The sequence below is a fragment of the Salmo salar genome, chromosome 19, assembly GCF_965601325.2.
Source record: "Salmo salar chromosome 19, fSalSal1, whole genome shotgun sequence".
NCBI lineage: Eukaryota > Metazoa > Chordata > Actinopteri > Salmoniformes > Salmonidae > Salmo > Salmo salar.
In genome coordinates this window covers 66,043,361-66,065,000 of record NC_138309.1, presented here as the reverse complement: position 1 = coordinate 66,065,000, position 21,640 = coordinate 66,043,361, and the positions used below count along the sequence as shown (strand labels likewise).

The following is a 21,640-nucleotide window of genomic DNA, read 5'->3' as shown; positions in this document are numbered from 1 at the left end:
CGGTAACATTTTAAATACATTACAATACATTCATTACAGAATTCCCAACACACTAAGCGTGTGCCCTCAGGCCCATACTCCACTAGTACATATCTAAAACAAAAAGTCCATGTGTACGTGTGTATAGTACGTACGTTATCATGTGTGTGTATACATGTGTCTGTGCCTATGTTTGTGTTAAATCTGATTCTACTGCTTGCATCAGTTACCTGATGTGGAATAGAGTTTGATGTAGTCATGGCTCTATGTAGAACTGTGCGCCTCCCATTGTCTGCTATGGACTTGGGGACTGTGAAGAGACCTCTGGTGGCATGTCTTGTGGGGTATGCATGGGTGTCTGAGCTGTGTGCTAGTCGTTTAAACAGACAGCTCAGTGCTTTCAACATGTCAATACCTCTCACAAATACAAGTAGTGATGAAGTCAATCCCTTCTCTACTTTGAGACAGGAGAGATTAACACGGATATTATTAATATGTTTGCTCTCTGTGTACATCCAAGGGCTAGCCGTGCTGCCTTTTTCTGAGCCAATTGCAATTTTCTTAAGTCCCTCTTTGTGGCACCTGACCACACGACTGTACATTAGTCCAGGTGTGACAAAACTAGAGCCTGTAGGACCGGCCTTGTTGATAGTGCTGTTAAGAAGGTAGAGAAGCGCTTTATTATGGACAGTCTTCTCCCCATCTTAGCTACTGCTGTATCAATATGTTTTGACCATGACACAGTTTACAATCCAGGGTTACTCCAAGCAGTTTAGTCACCTCAACTTGCTCAATTTCCACATTATTTATTACAAGATTTAGTTGAGTTTAGGGTTTAGTGAATGATCTGTCCCAAATATAATGCTTATATTTAGGACTAACTTATTCCTTTCCACCCATTCTGTAACTAACTGACGCTCTTTGTTAAGTGTTGCAGTCATTTCAGTTGCGTAGTAGTTGACATGTATAGTCATCCGCATATATAGACACACTGGCTTTACTCAAAGCCATGTCGTTTGTAAAGATTGGAAAAAGTAAGGGGCCTAGACAGCTGCCCTGAGGAATTCCTGATTTCTACCTGGATTATGTTGGAGAGGCTTCCATTAAAGAACACCCTCTGTGTTCTGTTAGACAAGTAACTCTTTATCCACTATTATCCTCAGTAATTTTCCATCCAAGTAGTCAGACCCCGGTGGCTTGTTTTTTATTCATTTATTTTACCTTTATTTAACTAGGCAAGTCAGTTAAGAACAAATTCTTATTTTCAATGAGGGCCTAGGAACAGTGGGTTAACTGCCTTGTTCAGGGGCAGAACTTCAGATTTTTACCATGTCAGCTCGGGGATTCGATCTTGCAACCTTTCGGTTACTAGTCCAACGCTCTAACCACTAGGCTACCTGACACCCCATTTCATTGTTGATAGACCATTTTTTAAAATCTCATCCACACTCACTTTACAGAACTCAAAATGACAATTCTTGCCTTTCATCATTTGGTCAGATATAATTGGATGTGTAATGTCAGCGTTTGTTGCTGACATGTCATACCTAAGTTAGCTAATCTTGCAAATGAAAAAAATCATTAAAGTAGTTGGCTATATCAGTCAGTTTTGTAATGAATGAGCCATCTGATTCAATGAATGTCATTGAATGTGCTCCAAAGCTTATCACTATCATTCTTTGTCATTTATCTTTGTTTCATTGTGTAGTTTCTTGTTCATTTAATTCAGTTTAGTCACATGATTTCTCAATGAGGTAAGTTTGCCAATCAGTTGTGCAGTCAGACTTATTTGCCATACCTTTCGCCTCATCCCTCTCAACAATACCATTTTTTTCAATTCCTCCTCAATCCACAGGGATTTAACAGTTTGTACAATCATTTTCTTAATGGGTGCATGCTTATTAGTAGCTGGAATAAGTAATTTCATAAATGTGTCAAGTGCTACGTCTGTTTGCTCCACATTACACACCACGGACCAATACATTCTTTACATGAACATAGGAATCACTACAAAACGTATTGTATGACTCCTTTGACACTTTGGTTTTCCTAGATATGGCTACGATACTGTGATCATTAAATCGAATTGATCTGGATACTGCTGTCAAGCACATTTCTGCAGCATTAGTAAAGATGTGATCAATACATGTTGATGATTTCATTCCAATGCTATTTGTAACTACCCCGGGAAGGTTGACTGATAACCTGGACCAGGTTGCTGGCACTGGTTACAGTTTGAAGCTTTTTCTTGAGTGGGCAGCTTGATGAAAGCCAGTCAATATTCAAAATCACCCAGAAAATATACCTCAGCAGCTTCCCACAAGAATGGGCTTATGGTGAGGCAGATGAACCTGTAACCATATTAATTCAACTGTATTTAACATGAGATCCTCTATAATCTTTACAGGAATGTGGTTCTGAATATAAACAGCAACACCTCCACCACTGGCATTTCTGTCTTTTCTATAAATGTTATAACCTTGTACTGCTACCACTGTAACAAAGGTATTGTCTAAGTGAGTTTCTGAAATAGTCAGAATATGAATGTCATCTGTTACTAGCAAGTTATTCATTTCATGAACCTTGTTTCTTAAGCTACATATGTTAATGTGGGCTATTTTGAGCACTTTTCTGGGATGTTTGTTTTCATTGGGAAGATTAGCAGAACTAGACATTCTCATGTTATTTATGTTCGTGCAGGGTGAGCTGCACAGAGTAGACTTCCTACTAGGGCACAACGCCTCAGTGCTAAAAGCAGAAATCTGGTTCATAGACATGATTTCTGCATACAATAGCTGTAGGACCAGCAGAGGCATTCGGGGCAGTTAGAGAGACATCAATTAGAAACTTACATTGTGTCGACCAATGTCCTTGGCATAATATACTGAAAAACTGACCATCCTACCGATCCTCGACTTCGGCAATGTCATTTACAAAATAATAATAAATTGGATGCAGTCTATCACAGTGCCATCCGTTTTGTCACCAAAGCTCCATATACTACCCACCAATGCGACCTGTACACTGTCGTTGGCTGGCCCTCGCTTCATACTCGTCGCCAAACCCACTTGCTCCAGGTCATCTACAAGACCCTGCTAGGTAAAGTTCCCTCTTATCTCAGCTCGCTGATCACCATAGCAGCACCCACCTGTAGCACGCGCTCCAGCAGGTATATCTCTCTGGTCACCCCCAAAGCCAATTCCTCCTTCAGCCGCCTCTCCTTCAAGTTCTCTGCTGCCAATGATTGGAACGAACTACAAAAATCTCTAAAACTGGAAACACTTATCTCCCTCACTAGCTTTAAGCACCAGCTGTCAGAGCAGCTCACAGATTACTGCACCTGTACATAGCCCATCTATAATGTAGCCCAAACAACTACCCCTTCCCCTACTGTATTTATTTATTTAGCTCCTTTGCACCCCATTATTTCTATTTCTACTTTCTTCCACTGCAAATTTACCATTCCAGTGATTTACTTGCTATACTGTACTTACTTCGCCACCATGGCCTTTACCTCCCTTATCTCACCTCATTTGCTCACTTTGTATATAGACTTATTTTTTCTACTATATTATTGACTGTATGTTTGTTTTACTCCATGTGTAACTCTGTGCTGTTGTATGTGTCAAAGTGCTGTGCTTTATCTTGGCCAGGTCGCAATTGTAAATTAAAACTTGTTCTCAACTTGCCTACCTAGTTAAATAAAGGTGAAATTATATATATATACCCATATACACACACACACCACACACACACACACACATTTGTTAAAGCATTATGTTGACTCAGGAACACAATGGTAGGGATTAACTGAGCTGAGCTTGGGTCATTGATATGTCTTTGTCTCAACGCAGCCTTATAATGCTGTGAAAGGGTCCAGGAACCTAAACTATTTGGGTGGATCCCATCCTCCTTATAAAACGTGTTTTGTTTCCAAAAGGTATCGAAATTGTCAACAAGTTTCACCCATTAAGCTGCAATAATCACGTTGCCAGTGAAGAGAAAGAATCCTAGTAAAGTGTTCAATGCCACAATTCTGAGAGGACACAGGGCCAGATATGATGGGTCTTTTATTAGTGTGTAGCAGAGAGTCAATCAACTCTTTGAAATCCAGTTTCAACTGTTCAGAGCTGCCCTTCATAATGTCATTAAAACCCAAATGGACTATGATAGAATCGATGTCCATGTCCTGGCGTAGTACATTCGGGAGCAGCATAGTAATGTAATTTACTCATGCTCCAGTATAGGACATTGTTTTTGCACCAGGAACAGTCATATTTCTTACCATGGAGCTGCCCAAAATCACGGCTGGCGAGAAGGACGAGGAAAGCCGCCCACTCCAACAATTCACAGAATGGCGCAGGCCTCTGACAGATGGAGAAGCCAAGCTCGATCCAGAGCAGGGACGGACACTCGCCGACGTCGAAATCGTAGGGGAAGGATAGGAGTAGGCACAGCGGCCACAGACACAGGTACCCCCAGTGACTAAGGTGCAGGAAGATCAGGTTCCAGGGCCTCTAGCTGGGAGTGTTGGCTGTTTTGCGGCAGGCCGCTGTCTTCGGGCTTCCACGGCTCGTGACATGCGACCATCATTGATTCTCATGCTCCCTCTTGCTTCGAATCAGCTATCAGATGGGGGAGGAGAGGTAGGAGATGGCGCCCCTGGCGAACGAACTCCGGGCAACACCGGCCAGTCGGATAACGACAAACGACAAGACGGAAATGCATCCAACATGCGCAAACGGTAAACATTCCACTCTGCGTTTTCCCCAGTTTCTTACGTAGGCTGGCTACCTGCGTGATTAAGGAAGCCACCTCAAGCCTATAATCCTCGGCAGGCAAACAATTGGCGCATTGGAACTCTGAGTGATCCAGTTTGTCCCGAAACAAAGTGTAGGAGATACAGCTCCTACAGCGCTGGTTCATTTACCTCTCCAGACAAAGAGGGCTCCATTGGAAAAGTAATCTGGGACTAACTCATCTGGGACTAATGGCTGACGTTAGCTATAGTCAGCTCATGAGATATTATTATTCAAGAACCAACGGGTATACATATATGGCAAAAACATCTAACTATCACCGATTGTATATTTAATCCTGGTAAAGCATTGATCAAAACTTTTGATGAGATCCAATTAATTGTTTTTGAAATATTCAAGATACAATACCAGTGAGCTGGAGTTTCTCAATAGTCTTTTTCTTCATGCGTCTGGAACTATGAACGACTACAGCGTGCAAAAATATCCCTCTTCTCAACAACCTGCTGTACTACTTCTACCCCCATAGAGATGCAATATGTTACATCTAATACCGTGACTCACCCACAGTGGCCCTTCACCCAGCACCTTTAGTAGATTTTTATGATGGCGGTATGACAACATTACTCACCCACAGTGGTGACCGAGTACTTCCAGCGGATCACGTAGGTGTCTCCTTCATGCAGCTGGCCCAAGCTCGCCGCCACCAGCTCCTCCTCCTCAAACTCCCGGATATGCCAGGTGTCCACTGCCACTGTGGCGAGCTCCGCCTGGCGTCCGTCCTCCGTTCGGACCAGCCCGTAGCCACGCTGCACGTCTACGCCCTCCAGGAGGCTACGCACTGGGCCTCCCACGTTGTCCAGCAGGGCCTTGGCGTCGCACGGTTTTAAGACGTCGGGCTTGGCCGCCTCAAGGGGCGAGCGGAGGGTAGAGTGGACAGGGCTCTGGAGGGGGAAATGGGTGTTAGTAGTTTTTTCCCCCCTTCTTTCCACAAAAGCAATGGGACCGTATACAATATGACTAAGTATGTGATTATGCCTCATAACATGATGACCCAATGTGACAAAAGGGCCTGAAAAGGGTGCATTCTATGAATCTATTATTTTTAATACTGTAATGAGGTAAACATTTTTAATTGCATCCCCATACCAGAACGCTTTTCATTTGCTACACAGACATTCTTCTCCCTGTCTCCTCATCTGCACTGATCTGAAAAAAAACTGACCAGGTGAAAGACAGCCTAACGATGAGCTTGCACCATATTGCTTTCACCTGTCTTTCCCAATCCATTGCTTGCTCTCTGGGGTTTTAGGCTGGGTTTCTGTGTAAGCACTATGGGATAACTGCTGATGTAAAGAGGGATTAATAATTACAATTTTTTTGATGGAGGACAGATGTTTAAGCAATTGAGATAAAGCCCATGACCTCCCCCTAAACCCATTTTCATACCTTGGCCTCATCCATGGCAGACTCCTCTTTCCTCTCGGCCCAGTCCAGGAACTTCTCTCTGAACAGAGCCGTCTCGTTGTGCTCCGACAGACGGCCGAACAGAGCCCAGCTGGGACGTCCCTCTCCCTGCCTACACACAAAACACATACACACAAACACTGAGAAAACGACACCAACAAAAACACTTTCTCACAGACATATACAAGCGGTGCATCTAAAGTAGTGATGGGGGAAGAAAATGGATCCAATTACATATCGCAATATTATTTGATGATATTACAACAACACTTTGACACCAAGTATGTCTCTCTGTAGCAGACAAGAGCAATATGTTTGGAATATCGAATCGCAATACATATTGCCACCCGGCACAGACAGAAGAGGACTGGCCACCCCTCATAGCCTGGTTCCTCTCTAGGTTTCTTCCTAGGTTTTGGCCTTTCTAGGGAGTTTTTCCTAGCCACCGTGCTTCTACACCTGCATTGCTTGCTGTTTGGGGTTTTAGGCTGGGTTTCTGTACAGCACTTTGAGATATCAGCTGATGTAAGAAGGGCTATATAAATACATTTGATTTGATATAAAATCGTGAATAGCCATACATATCATATTGGCACCTAAGTATCGTGATAATATCATATTGTTAGGTCCCTGGCAATTCCCAGCCCTAATCTAAAGTGTCTTCGCCCCATCTTCACTCCATCGACGCTGACTTCAACATTTGCAAATACTTATCACTGCTAAACAGATGCTAGACACATGCTGCCATACTCTAGTGTAGACAGTCCTTTGCCTCTGCATATTCATACTAGTGGCACTCAGTTCCAATGAGAGCACTGGTCCTTCAAACACTAGCCCTTCAAGCAACTCCAAACGTTTTTGTGGCATGACCCAGCAAAGACCTTTTGAATTTTCCTGTGGTCATCAAAAACTGAGCGATGTGATTGGACAGTGTGTATAAAAGGGCAGGCTAAGAGCTTGCAACTCACTCAGGGACATCAGTATTGGTTGAACAGGCGTCCAGGGGGTTGACCCTGCAGCTGCTGTAGTCGTAAGAACCGCTCCACAGCTGCTTCCCTAATTGGACAGCCACCTTTCTGTCACCCAGGGGGACGTCCTTCCCCGTCCACACGTACACCTCACTGCCAAAGTCAAACACTAACACCTAGAGAGAGGGAATCAGGAAAGTCAGACACACACACACACACAGATATATATATATATATACAAACGCACACACAGGTATATACCTCTTTAGAGTTGAGCAGGGTGACACTGGGGATGGAGGCCCAGGCCTCTTTGTGGGGCACCAGTTTGCCCTCCTGCAGCCCGTAGACCCCATTAGAGTCTAACACACCACTTTCATACAGCTCATCCTCCTCCGGCTCCCCTGCACCTGCACACAAATGGACATGGAAATGAACATAAGTGTGTGTGTTGAGAGGTGGAGGTGGTATTTTGGGCGTTGGAAGGTGGTGTGTGTGTGATGGTGTATTAGATACGGTCATCTAATGTGTGTTTGTGTGTGGTCTGTGTTCAAGAGTGCACCTGGGATATGTTTACGACCTGGTCCACCGTGAGTGTGTGTGTACAAGAATGTGTTTATGCGAGTATGCACATTTATTTATTGTGTATGTGTACAGTGTGTGTGTGTGCCCATCTACTGGTGTGTGTGTATACAATTCATGAGCACACTGTATGTGAGTGTTTGTGTGTATATGCATGCGTGCAAACATGCACGTATGTACCTCTGTAGTCGGTCTTGCCCCCCAGTAAGTCCCAGAACTCTTTAGCCCATTTGTTGTCAGTGTTGATGCCCTCCTCCAGCACAGTCACCTGGGAGGCCTTACAACCAAGGTCCCTCTTAGCCTGCACGAACGATGCCATCTCTGAGGCCTAGGGATACAGGACAGGCCAAAGAGCTTAGACCATGGTCGTGTTCATTCGGGCAAGCGACGTAAAACTTTTTTTCTATTCATTATTTGTATTTCGAGTAACTTCCTGACGTGACTGAAACGGACTACTTTCGGATCAACAGAAGTGTCTGGGGGATTAGGACCTACTGTAGATACCGTTTCTGGATGGGGATCAACTACAGCACATTGATCAAATAGAAAAGCATTATAACAGAGGGAGATGAACAGATCAATGTGAGTATGGTTGCAGAGAGGGGAAGGAGAGAGGGTAGTGTGGAGCTGAACAGTAACACATCTCAGAATGAAAGTTGCCATTGTATCACATGGTGGCCATAGAGCAAATACATACAACTGTTGAAACATTTGACTTCTACTGATGTACTTAACTCTAGAGCTGGCAGCCAAGTAATACTGAATGCATCCAAATGGAACCTTTGGTTTCTATGTGCATCAGTGCCTCTTTTTACATGATTACTTTTAAACTCTAGGCTGTAGCTCTAGGCTAGAACTCATCCCCAACATTCTCGAGACATTCTACTCGGAAACAGAGCAGAACTAGCTGTGAAATGGCATTACTCTTTAAATATTTATCCTAAACTCTAAGACTTCAGCTGAATTTTGATTCTTGATGGATCATCATCATCATCATCATCATCATCATCATCGAGAGGTACTGCCTTAGGAGGAGTGTAGCGTCCTCCGGGCGGTGGAAGGACTACTATGTGAAGGGGGCAAGTCTTTCCCTCAGGAAATGCCGCTCGGCTGAGCAGTGTGAGAAGGTAGAGAGCTGCTCCTCTTCCTCCCCATCCTCCTTCTCCCAGGATGGTGTCTCTGTCCTCGTCACCCACTACTGTAGACACCAGAACTGGGCTCCACCAGGCCATACCGCAGTTCCTCCCAACTGAGGAGCAGCAGCAGTGTGGAGAGGGTGAAGTCACCTCCACAGTTGAGCCACTGGTCTGCCAGGTCAAAGTACACCGGCGACTGAAACAGGCTAGTCCCCGCCGCCACCACTGTGAGGCCCAGGGTGGAGAACAAGCCTCCCACATCTCCACCTGGACCATGGTCACCAGGCTGAGGGCCCCTGTTAATGACAAGGGCGATGATCAGGTGATGCAGGGAGGGAGCTCCTCTAGATGGAGCATCCCCAGGCCCAGCCACGTTCTTCACCAAATCGGACAACTCTTCTCTCATGTCCGAGGTATGTCATGTCAACATATTATACAGCTGTATTGTTAGAGAGCCACTCAAAAATTTTCCATTTGATAGAGTTAAGGGTCTGATTTCTCGCTCTCGCATCAGAAGAGGAAGAGCAGGAGGAGTACCTGCGGAAGTTCAAGGAGCCCTTGGAGAACACGTTTGTCCAAAACACTGCTCCCAGACTTCCGTCCCATCCCCATCCTCCAGCACCCCTTGTCACCAGAGAGGAGCCCCACTGGCAGGTCTGAGGCTAAGGAGGAGCTCCTAATGATACACGCTCACTGTGTCCCAGAGTACCAGCAGATCTACCACTCGGTGGTGGACTCCATGCTGGTCACTGCCTCTGTCCATCCCCCACGCTACAGCCTGAACCAGCAAATGTGGGAGGCGCTCTGGTGCCCCACCTTCACCAGCACCCAGCTGGTAGACGGATGGGTGGGGGTGGAGGAGACATTGAGCGTGAGACACTACGCTCCCCAGATAGACGTGGACATCAGCTTGGAGCCAGAGTGTCAGCAGTCTCAGAGGAAGAGGGCCAAGCACTGAACTGAACTGCCCAACTGCTTTTACTCTTTAAAAATATATTTATTATACATTGCCATTTTCAAAAGAAATATTTTTAAACTATACTATTTTGGCCTGGTCTTTCTTACTATCATATTTAGACAATAAAATGAAGATATATTTAAATATACTTTTTTTAACAAATAGTTCATAAACTATAACAGTCTTCCTTATCATCTGTTCATTTGAGAACATGTTGAGAGATCGGACAGTGTTAGTGAATGATAGTCATGTAGAATAGAGGGTTGAGAGTGATGGATGGAAAGGTGAAAGGAATGTAATGGGAGAGTGCTCAGCCCATGTCCCTTTGAGTAGATCTGAAAGGATCAGATAACAGTAGCCTGTTCCAGGAGAATGTTGTGGCGAGTACATCCTGTTTGAAGTACATTAGACCAACATAGCTACAGTCAAAGCTGTGTGCTGAAAAACCTTGGAAGTACATGAGTTAAGTTAGGGCTATGGTGCTCATTTGAATTTCCTAGCTTTTTCGGGCTATAAATCAGTCCAAAATGTTCACCCAAAACATTGTTTTTGTGTTTAATTATAGACAGAGGCGGCGGTTCCAAAGGTAACCCCCCCATTCCGGCCCTGTCACGACCCCCCCGGAGCAAAAAAAAACAATACTGAATCTTCCCCAGAGCAAAACAGCTGTATCACGTTCTGCGCACGCGTTTCTTTACCTCTACTTAAAGCACAGTTTTGTCGTCATCCTCCCTTCGCATTTCTCACGGTCAATTGTGAATTTTGCCTAGTGGCGCACGCTGTTGAGTTTTGGCCGCATGAGAAATAAAGTCGACCAGTCGCACAATCTTCCTTAAATCTCATGAGTTGATGTTTTTCGTCTTACAGTATTGTTATACTACGCTGTTATACTCTGTTCTGTAGAATGTAGATTATCATCATGTGTCCTTACAGACATTGATTCAGCTTTGATTTATGTGCAGAAGCTTCAGATGTTTTGTTACCAGGAAGAGGGTTCTGTCTAGTTTGAGAAACAGATGCCTCACAAGTCCTCAACTGGCAGCTTCATTAAATAGTACCCGCAAAACACCTGTCTCAACATCAACAGTGAAAAGGCGACTCTGGGATGCTGGCCTTCTAGGCAGAGTTCCTCAGTTCAGTGTCTGTGTTTGTTTGCCCATCTTAATCTTTTCTTTTTATTTGCCAGTCTGAGATCTGGCTTTTTCTTTGCCCTCCGCCTTTTGAGGGTACTATTTAATGAAGCTGCCAGTTGAGGACTTGTGAGGTGTCTGTTTCTCAAACTAGACACTAATGTACTTATCCTTTTGCTCAGTTGTGCACCGGGGCCTCCCACTCCTCTTTCTATTCTGGTAAGTGCCAGTTTGCGCTGTTCTGTGAAGGGAGTAGTACACAGCGTTGTACAAGATCTTCATATTCTTGGCAATTTCTCGCATGGAATAGCCTTCATTTCTCAGAACAAGAATAGAATGATGAGTTTCAGAATAAAGTACTTGGTTTAATCGAACCCACAAATGCTGATGCTCCAGATACTCAACTAGTTTAAAAGGCCAGTTTTATTGCTTCTTAATCAGCACAACACTTTTCAGCTGCTAACATAATTGCAAAAGGTTTTTCTAATGATCAATTAGCCTTTTAAAATGATAAACTTGAATTAACTAACACAATGTGCCGTTGGAACACAGGAGTGTTGGTTGCTGATAATGGGCCTCTGAAGCCTATGTAGATATTCCATTGAAAATCAGCTGTTTTCAGCTATAATAGTCATTACAACATTAACAATGTCTACACTGTATTTCTGATCAATTTGATGTTATTTTAATGGACAAAAAATATGCTTTTCTTTAAAAAACAAGGACATTTCTAAGTGACCCCAAACTTTTGAACGGTAGTGTATGTTGGGCGATTAGGCCTGGCTCGCAGTCGGCGTTCCAGTTCATCTCAAAGTTGTTAGATGGGGTTGAGGTTAGGGCTCTGTGCAAGCCAGGCAAGTTCTTCCACATCGATCTCGACAAACCATTTCTGTATGGATCTTGCTTTGTGCACGGGAGCATTGTCATGCTGAAACAGGAAAGGGCCTTCCCCAAACTGTTGCCACAAAGTTGGAAGCACAGAATTGTCTAGAATGTCATTGTATGCTGTAGCGTTAAGATGACCCTTCACTGGAACTAAGGGGCCTAGCTCGAACCATGAAAAACTGCCCCAGACCATTATTTCTCCTCCACCAAACTTTACAGTTGGCCCTATGCATTCGGGCAGGTAGCGTTCCTTGGCATCCACCAAACCCAGATTTCGTCCGTAGGACTGCCATACAGTGAAGAGTGATTCATCACTCCAGAGAATGCGTTTCCACTGTTCCAGAGTCCAATGGCGGCGAGCTTTACACCACTCCAGCCGACGCTTGGCATTACGCATGGTAATCTTAGGCTTGTGTGTCTGCTCGGCCATGGAAACCCATTTCATGAATCTCCCGACAAACAGTTCTTGTGCTGACATAGTTTCCAGAGGCAGTTTGGAACTCTGTAGTGAGTGTTGCAACCGAGGACAGACGATTTTTATGCACTACACGCTTCAGCACCCGGCGGTCCCATTGTGTGAGCTTGTGTGGCCTACCACTCCACGGCTAAGCCGTTGTTGCTCCTAGACGTTTCCACTTCAGCACTTACAGTTGACTAGGGCAGTTCTAACAGGGCAGAAATTTGACAAACTAACTAGTTGGAAAGGTGGCATCCTATGACGGTGCCATGTTGAAAGAATCTGAGCTCTTCAGTAAGGCCATTCTACTGCTAATGTTTGTCTATGGAGATTGCATGGCTGTGTGCTCGATTTTATACACCTGTCAGCAACGGGTGTGGCTGGCATAGCCGAATCCACTAGTTTGAAGCTGATGTCCACATACTTTTGTAAATATAGTGCATGTCTAGTACCTTGGCTTTCTCGATGACGTTGGCAAACTCTCCGCTCCACATGAAGCAGTGTTTGGGGGTGATGAGCAGGAAGCAGTCGCCGCTGTTCAGGGAATGGGCAGCGGGCTCCACCAGACGCACCTGCACGTGCCTCCGACCTGCAGACCACACCCAGACAGACCCCATTTAGAAACCAGACACTCACTTACTCCAACCAGTCATTCCTCTGCTTATGGAAGTTTAGTTAACCTGTTATGGCTAGGGGGCAGTATTTTCACGGCTGGATAAAAAACGTACCCGATTTAATCTGGTTACTACTCCTGCCCAGTAACTAGAATATGCATATAATTATTGGCTTTGGATAGAAAACACCCTAAAGTTTCTAAAACTGTTTGAATGGTGTCTGTGAGTATAACAGAACTCATATGGCAGGCAAAAACCTGAGAAGATTTCATGCAGGAAGTGGCCTGTCTGACAAGGTGTCGTTCTTCTGGTCTCTGTTTATTGAAGAGTGAGGATCTTAGCTGTCCCGTGACACTTCCTACGGCTGCCATAGGCTCTCAGAAGGCGGCAAAACGCTGAATCGTGGCTTTGCAGGCTCTGGCTGAAACAAAGTAGCGCGTTTGGGTAGTGGCTGGTTACAGTACTGTGAGACTCAGGCTCGTGCCCGCGTCGACCGAAAGCTTTGTTTTCTTTCCTCTGTTTAGCTAAATGGACATTCCCGGTCGGAATATTATTGCTTTTTTACGAGAAAAATGGCATAAAAATGGATTTTAAACAGCGGTTGACATGCTTCGAAGTACGGTAATGGAATATTTAGATTTCTTTTGTCACGAATTGCGCCATGCGCGCGACCCTGATTTACCATTTCTTCTAAATTTCTGCTAAATGACTTAAATGTAATGTAATGTAATGTAAATGTAACATTTCGGATAGTGTCTGGGACGCACAAACAAAACGCCGCTATTCGGATATAACGATGGATTATTTTGGACCAAACCAACATTTGTTATTGAAGTAGCAGTCCTGGGAGTGCATTCTGACGAAGACAACAAAAGGTAATCAAACTTTTATAATAGTAAATCTGATATTGGTGAGTGCTGAACTTGCCGGGTGTCTAAATAGCTAGCCCGTGATGGCTGGGCTATGTACTTAGAATATTGCAAAATGTGTTTCACCAAAAAGCTATTTTAAAATCGGACATCGAGTGCATAGAGGAGTTCTGTATCTATAATTCTTAAAATAATTGTTATGCTTTTTGTGAACGTTTATCGTGAGTAATTTAGTAAATTGTTAGCAAATTCCCCGGAAGTTTGCGGGAGGTATGCTAGTTCTGAACGTCATATGCTAATGTAAAAAGCTGTTTTTTGATATAAATAGGAACTTGATTGAACAAAACATGCATGTATTGTATAACATAATGTCCTAGGTGTGTCATCTGATGAAGATCATCAAAGGTTAGTGCTGCATTTAGCTGTCTTCTGGGTTTTTGTGACATTATATGCTAGCTTGAAAAATGGGTGTCTGATTATTTCTGGCTTGGTACTCTGCTGACATAATCTAATGTTTTGCTTTCGCTGTAAAGCCTTTTTGAAATCGGACAGTGTGGTTAGATAAAGGAGAGTCTTGTCTTTAAAATGCTGTGAAATAGTCATATGTTTGAAAAATTGAAGTTTTTGTATTTTTGAGGAATTTGTAATTCGCGCCACGCCTATCATTGGATATTGGAGCAGGTGTTCTGCTAGCGGAACGTTTAGATGTAAGAGGTTAAGGAACAACCCTGAAAGAATTTCCGAAAAATAGATGCTACTGTACACTCCTTGGAGATGAAGTGGATGGGTGAAGCAAAGTTTGAAATCTGTGCCACTGTTGTATTGTTCAAGAGTACTGGTAATGAAAAAAATGTGTCAATTGTATTTACAATGAAGAATCATTGTAAATAAAACGTAGTGCACTATATAGAGAATATGGTGCAATTTCTGAACAGAAAAAGGGCGTTCCTGACCTCGTGACCTTTGCCCTCTGACTGACCTTTGATGCGGATGAGCATGAGCTTGTTGAAGGGCAGAGTGCTGTTGTTGGTCACCACCTCAGTGGACTTGGTGCTGCGCAGGTTGACCTTGCGGAAGTTCTCCTTGCTAGCCAGGCCGGCCAGAGCTGCATCCGCCAGGTTGGAATGCTTGGCCACTGTGGATGAGAAGAGACAAAATGGAGGTTAGTAGGCCATTATTGTACTTGGCCAATGTGGACGTGAGCTGAAACGGGGGTGGGTAGCAAACCAAAATGGAGGCTAGCAGCGACTCATCGACACCCCCCACCCGCAGCCTCTAATCCTTTGACTCCATGGGGGATCGTGCTTTCAGCTTTGTCACCCTCACTCTCTGGAACTCTCTCCCCCCCTTATAACTGCGAATCTGACTCCATCCAATTTCCTGAGCTGAAATAAAAGATGTCAGAAAATTGCCCTCCCAGGCCCATCCCTTGGCTGCGCCCCTGCCCAGTCATGTGAAATCAATAGATTAGGTCCTCATACATTAATTTCAATTGTCTGTTTTCCCTTCTATGAACTGTAACTCAGTAAAAAAAATGAAATTGTTGCACGTTGCGTTTATATTTTTGTTAAGTATATTTTATTCAGCTAAGTTCAATTATATTCTTCTTACTATAAAATCTGATAAAACTAAATAAATGGCAGGGGACTTATAATCAATCAGGTCAGCTAAATGAACAAGCCTACAGCCTATGTCATGGGAGCACAGACAGATAACATAGGCCTATAGTAGGCAAACTCATTCTGTTCTTCAGATCATGTTTCTTTAGACCGGACTAAAATAAGTAATGGATTTATTGTGATGGTGTATATTAAATTATTTTCCTCCTGCATAAGGTAAATGCAGTGATCAAGAACAGTATAGTGACAGAATATAATAAAATAGAATAGCACTTCCTTAGCCACCTGGAGATTGCCTTTGGATTCACCTTTTAGAAAATGATCTATTTACAACTTGTTAAACGGATAGTTATCTTTGAAAACAGCGTTTCATGGGCCTCCTGAGTTGTGCAGCGGTCTAAGGCACTACATCACAGTGCTTGAGGCGTCACTGGTTCGATCCCAGGGTGTGGCGCATCCGGCCGCGACCGGGAGACCCATGAGGCGGCACGCAATTGGCCCAGTGTCGTCCGGGTTAGGGGAGGGTTTGACCGGCCGGGATGTCCTTATCCCATCGCGCTCTAGCGACTCCTGTGGCGGGCCGGGGCACATGCATACTAACGTCGGTCTCCAAGCTGTACAGCGTTTCCTCCGACACATTGATGCGGCTGGCTTCCGGGTTAAGTGAGCAGTGTGCCAAGCAGGGTCGTTTTTCAGAGGACACATGGCTCTCGATCTTCCCCTCTCCTGAGTTCGTACGGGAGTTGCAGCAATGGGACAAGACTAACTACCAATTGAATATCACAAATTTGTGGAGAAAAGGAGTTAAAAATAAAATAAATAAACAACCTTGCATCATAGAACGCATATTATAGGGATGGCTTACTCCTCTCCACTTGGATCCTCTTGGTTTCCACGGTAGCTATATTGAGTCTCTGTTCCGTGTAGACCTGGCGGATGTCGTTGCGGGCCGCCAGGGCACGGAGGGGGTTGCGTGAGCCCTGGTTATTCCGAGTAGGACGCACAGCACGCTTGTGTTCCGTCACTGCCGACGTCAACCTAGAATCATACGCAGAAGAGGGGGGAGGTTAGAAGGAAAGATGTACACCTTGAGATCATTTACAAATGCAAAGGTAATTTAAAAACAAAAAACTATGCTAAGTGAGAATAGGCATTGGTCTGAAGCCGAAAAATAAAGGAAATTCACATGAGCACCACACAATGCCTATTCCACCCATGTTCTACCAAGGTTTTCCAGCACACAGCTTTGACCTGCTACAGTAGCTATGTTGGTATTGTACTTCAAACTGTGTGTAGGCAGGTTGTTTAGAATTCAAACCTTCTCAAACAACCTAATTCATATTTTTAGAGGTGCTTCCACAATAATGTGATTGTACGACATACAAGGTAAAGTATTGGAATCTTCACCCATCACAGTAAGACACTATCCCATTACACTACCTTTTAATGCTTTATAAATTAAATTAAGGCAAACTTTACTTTTATTCTTACAAGACCATCAGGCTTGATTGAGCCGATTTGTCTTGTAGTAATGTGGTGCATGCCTGTATTTCCTTAAGCTTTAATTTTAGCAAAACATGTAATTGAAAAAAAAATAATAATCATAATAACATCCTTTTTTGGTCAGTAGGTGCCCAACATAACAGGTGGTGGTGTGTTGGACACAGTAGCTCAGATCAATAGAGCATGTCTGCATTCATGATTTTTGTAACTGTTAGTTTACCTGTGTAATATTGAATTATGCTCAGAAGCACTTGTTTCAAACATGATCGTGTTTTATCAATTGCTGTGCTGATTAATGGAGAGTTCATTACCTCTGTCAAAATAATATGTAGTTGTATTTCTTTTTGCAATAAAGATGGCGACACAAGAATAATACACATTTCTGAATTTCATTTTTTTTCCGGCATCAGACCAATGCCTATTCTCACATAAACATTGTTTTTTGTTTTTAATTTCCATGTTTTTTACACCGGAAGGTGAGTATGCTAAATTATTGTACAACAAACAGGGGACTTTGCGTCTAAGAGGTTTAATGAAAGAATGGTCAAAATATCTCCTCCAGGAGGCGAACCTGCAATGTTCTAATCCACAGGCAGGAACTCTAACCATTACTTTCCAAATCCTGTTCTTTTAAAACGTTGACTTTGACAGACTATTTAAATGTCTGGAAGCATTCATTCCAAAATGATTTTGTTCATACACTCAGTAGTGATTGCACATTTATTTATCTTGCTTGGTGAAAATATAATAGTCTAAAACAGTTGATTTGTTGAAAACAGACTCAATTGATCAAGTAGAAAGCATTTCCTTTTCTTTTGACTGTACGCTGCTGGCTGGCTGTGCTGCAGCCTGATCTCATAGCATTTCATATGATTATGTACAGTACCAGTCAACAGTTTAGTAACACCTACTCATTCCAGGGTTTTTCTTTATTTTACTATTTTCTACATTGTAGAATAATAGTGAAGACATCCAAAATAAGAAATAATACATATGGAATCATGTAGTAACCAAAAAAGTGTTAACAAATCAAAATATATTTGATATTTTAGAATCTTCAAAGTAGCCACCCTTTGCCTTTACAGCTTTGCATGCTCTGATTTTGATGTTATTTTACACTTGTGCAGCGCCCGCACTACTTTGGCGACTTCAGATTTTACGTGAACACACTGAAAAGTAACTTGACACTGTTGATCAGTGAGCACAAATGTGACTGACAGGCTCAAAAATCGGTCTTATGTAGCAAAATTTGAAGCAAAAATTGGATAAAAGTAGAGACCCAGAGCTACAAAATGGCATATCATACACTAGAGTTCAGGAACAAGGGGAAAGTAATTTTGCTTTGAAAGTTGATAAACTTGTAAACTCACTTTGAGAAAATGGCCTTTGAATATTTGCTACTACTACTGGAGAGCCCTTCTTTGTCTACACCCATTCAGCATCGTTCACACCCTCTTCAGCTTTAGCCTCACCCATCTCTTTAAGTGTTGATCTGAATGTACTAACAGCAGCAGTCAAGCACCCAAGCTAACTTGCTAGCTACTTCCAGTCATCTACTGTAAGTGAGAGAGAACAGCTCACTGAACATTACTCGCCCTAGCAGAGCTGGTTAGGCTGTTATGTTATCCAGAGTGTGCTGTCAGATTGTCCGTTCCAAATTCAGAGCATCCACCGGACGCTCTGACCGATGAGTTTACTGACATATTCAACGGGTGTTAAGTGTTTGTAAATGAATCAGTTATTCTGCGCTCTCTGGCACACTCAAGAATGCTCTGAAATCGGAATAGATGGCCAGGCTGAATTTAGGAACACACCCGAAATGGTTACTTGCATAGTGGAGTCTTTTGATAAGACATGTAGCAACTCATGACGTTACTACCCTGCATGAATCTGCAGGTAGCTAACGAACCAGGTTCAATGTTAGCTAGCTAACATTAGGCTATAGCTAGCCAAGCATATGGCTCTTTCTGTTAAAATTAGAAACATGTAATATCCGAAAATGTAGCTAGCTAGACTATCTTACCCGCATACATCATTCATGGTTGGAGGCGTCTCCTGTTGGATGCCATGGTTGTCCGGGTGTTTTCGCCATCTCCTTAGCTATCATACTTGAATTCCACTGATTTCAAAATATGTTAGCATTGTCTATAAATGCTACAAAAGGGTAGCACATTGTTGTTTCTTATGAGCATGTGAGAGTGATAAATTATATATTTTATAAAAACTGTTGCACCTACAAATTTAGTAAATCCAAGTAACTTTATGGACGCTATAGTCTCGTTTTAATCCGACGTCTAGAATTTGAGCTAGGTAGGCGCAATAAATAGTTTTAAATCAATTGCTAACAACCCAGTATGTGGTTCTCGGTAACGGCTGGAAGGAGTTGCGGGGAGCGTGTTGTGTACATCCAATCAAGATGATTTACGAATTTTTATCAAGATTGGTGTCATATTGGCTTAGATATGATGGTGGGGATTTTTTTATTTAACATTGAGCTTCAATCAATGCCTATCACCCCCACAATGATCAAGTTAACTGGTACAGTACATCTCATGAAGTACATTGGTATGGAAGGTTCTGTATAGTCATGCTCGTACTGTAGGAATAAATAAAGAAGAGCAATTTGCCTAAATGAATATGGGGAAAAAAAGACAAAACTAAAAACGACTATCTATACTTTCTTTTATGTTAAAACAGTGTTTCCAAATGTCACCTCAAGTACCAACTACTCTAGTAGATAAGCAAACTCAACTAATCAAATTGACCAGTGGAATTCCCTGACTTATTCTCCCCATGAGAACTAAACTCAGCAAAAAAAGAAACGTCCTCTCACTGTCAACTGCGTTTATTTTAAGCAAACTTAACATGTGTAAATATTTGTATGAACATAACAGATTCAACAACTGAGACAAACTGAACAAGTTCCACAGACATGTAACTAACAGAAATGGAATAATGGTCAAAATCAAAAGTAACAGTCAATATAGCTGGTGGCCACACCAGATACTAAGTACTGCAGTGCATCTCCTCCTCATGATTTGCCAGTTTTGCCAGTTCTCGCTGTGAGATGTTACCCCACTCTTCCACCAAGGCACCTGCAAGTTCCCGGACATTTCTGGGGGGAAAGGCCCTAGCCCTCACACTCCAATCCAACAGGTCCCAGACGTGCTCAATGGGATTGAGATCCGGGCTCTTCGCTGGCCATGGCAGAACACTGACATTCCGGTCTTGCAGGAAATCACGCACAGAACGAGCAGTATGGCTGGTGGCATTGTCATGCTGGAGGGTCATGTCAGGATGAGCCTGCAGGAAGGGTACCACATGAGGGAGGAGGATGTCTTCCCTGTAACGCACAGCGTTGAGATTGCCTGCAATGACAACAAGCTCAGTCCGATGATGCTGTGACACACCACCCCAGACCATGACGGACCCTCCACCTCCAAATCGATCCCACTCCAGAGTACAGGCCTCGGTATAACGCTCATTCCTTCGACGATAAACACGAATCCGACCATCACCCCTGGTGAGACAAAACCGCAACTCGTCAGTGAAGGGCACTTTTTGCCAGTCCTGTGTGGTCCAGCGACGGTGGGTTTGTGCCCATGGGCGACATTGTTGCCGGTGATGTCTGGTGAGGAACTGCCATACAACAGGCCTACAAGCCCTCAGTCCAGCCTTTCTCAGCCTATTGCGGACAGTCTGAGCACTGATGGAGGGATTGTGCTTTCCTGGTGTAACTCGGGCAGTTGTTGTTGCAATCCTGTACCTGTCCCGCAGGTGTGAATTTCAGATGTATCGATCCTGTGCAGGTGTTGTTACACGTGGTCTGCCACTGCGAGGACAATCAGCTGTCCGTCCTGTAGCACTGTCTTAGGCGTCTCACAGTACGGACATTGCAATTTATTGCCCTGGCCACATCTGCAGTCCTCATGCCTCCTTGCAGCATGCCTAAGGTATGTTCACACAGATGAGCAGGGACCCTGGGCATCTTTCTTTTGGTGTTTTTCAGAGTCAGTAATAAGGCCTTTTTCGTATCCTATATTTTCATAACTGTGACCTTAATTGCCTACCGTCTGTAAGCTGTTAGTGTCTTAACGACTGTTCCACAGGTGCATTAATTGTTTATGGTTCATTGAACAAGCATGGGAAACAGTGTTTAAACCCTTTACAATGAAGATCTGTTTAGTTATTTGGATTTTTATGAATTATCTTTGAAAGACAGGGTCCTGAAAAAGGGACGTTTCCTTTTTTGCTGAGTTTATATTCAACAGGACTGATTCCAATACAGTTTTTAGATTACTACATTGACACAGACTGTACCGTACTTTGGCGTGTCAGCTTGAAGGTCGCTGAATTCCTCCTCGGTCAGCGCAGTAACGACAGTGCCTCGGGTGGTGGGCGACACAGGCTTGTAAAACCGGCCAAACGTCTCCTCATCATCCAGAGTCATGACCTCCTTCTCCGTCTCGGCAGTCACCTCAATGGTGGAAGTCCGGCTGTGCCCCAGCCCTGCCAAGAAACAGAAAGCAGGAAGTAGGAAATGAGAACTTTCAGGATTCAACCAGTTTGACTGAACTCTTACTACTGAAGATCAAAAGGCCACCACTGTCTAGTTTTCTGTGTATGACTCATTATGGATTCATTAGCAGTTTACCCATTATCGCGCTATAGCCCCGCAAGCCAATGTGTCAGAGAAGTTTGAACGTCGAGAAACTCAAC

General features: G+C 43.6%; 1 protein-coding gene across 5 annotated transcripts in view; it reads right to left on the bottom strand.

Moving 5' to 3' along the window:
- svild (supervillin d) overlaps positions 1-21,640 on the bottom strand; it is a 116,377-nt gene that overhangs the window by 11,651 nt on the left and 83,086 nt on the right. For all 5 annotated transcript variants that reach the window (XM_014158664.3, XM_014158666.3, XM_014158667.3 and 2 more), the window contains 9 exons: positions 21,247-21,430; positions 16,284-16,456; positions 14,779-14,934; positions 12,769-12,905; positions 7,931-8,078; positions 7,433-7,578; positions 7,172-7,347; positions 6,186-6,315; positions 5,368-5,680 (listed from right to left, as the gene is read on the bottom strand). In XM_014158664.3, the coding sequence (XP_014014139.1) occupies positions 5,368-5,680; positions 6,186-6,315; positions 7,172-7,347; positions 7,433-7,578; positions 7,931-8,078; positions 12,769-12,905; positions 14,779-14,934; positions 16,284-16,456; positions 21,247-21,430 (1,563 nt within the window). The remainder of the gene's footprint in view (positions 1-5,367; positions 5,681-6,185; positions 6,316-7,171; positions 7,348-7,432; positions 7,579-7,930; positions 8,079-12,768; positions 12,906-14,778; positions 14,935-16,283; positions 16,457-21,246; positions 21,431-21,640) is intronic.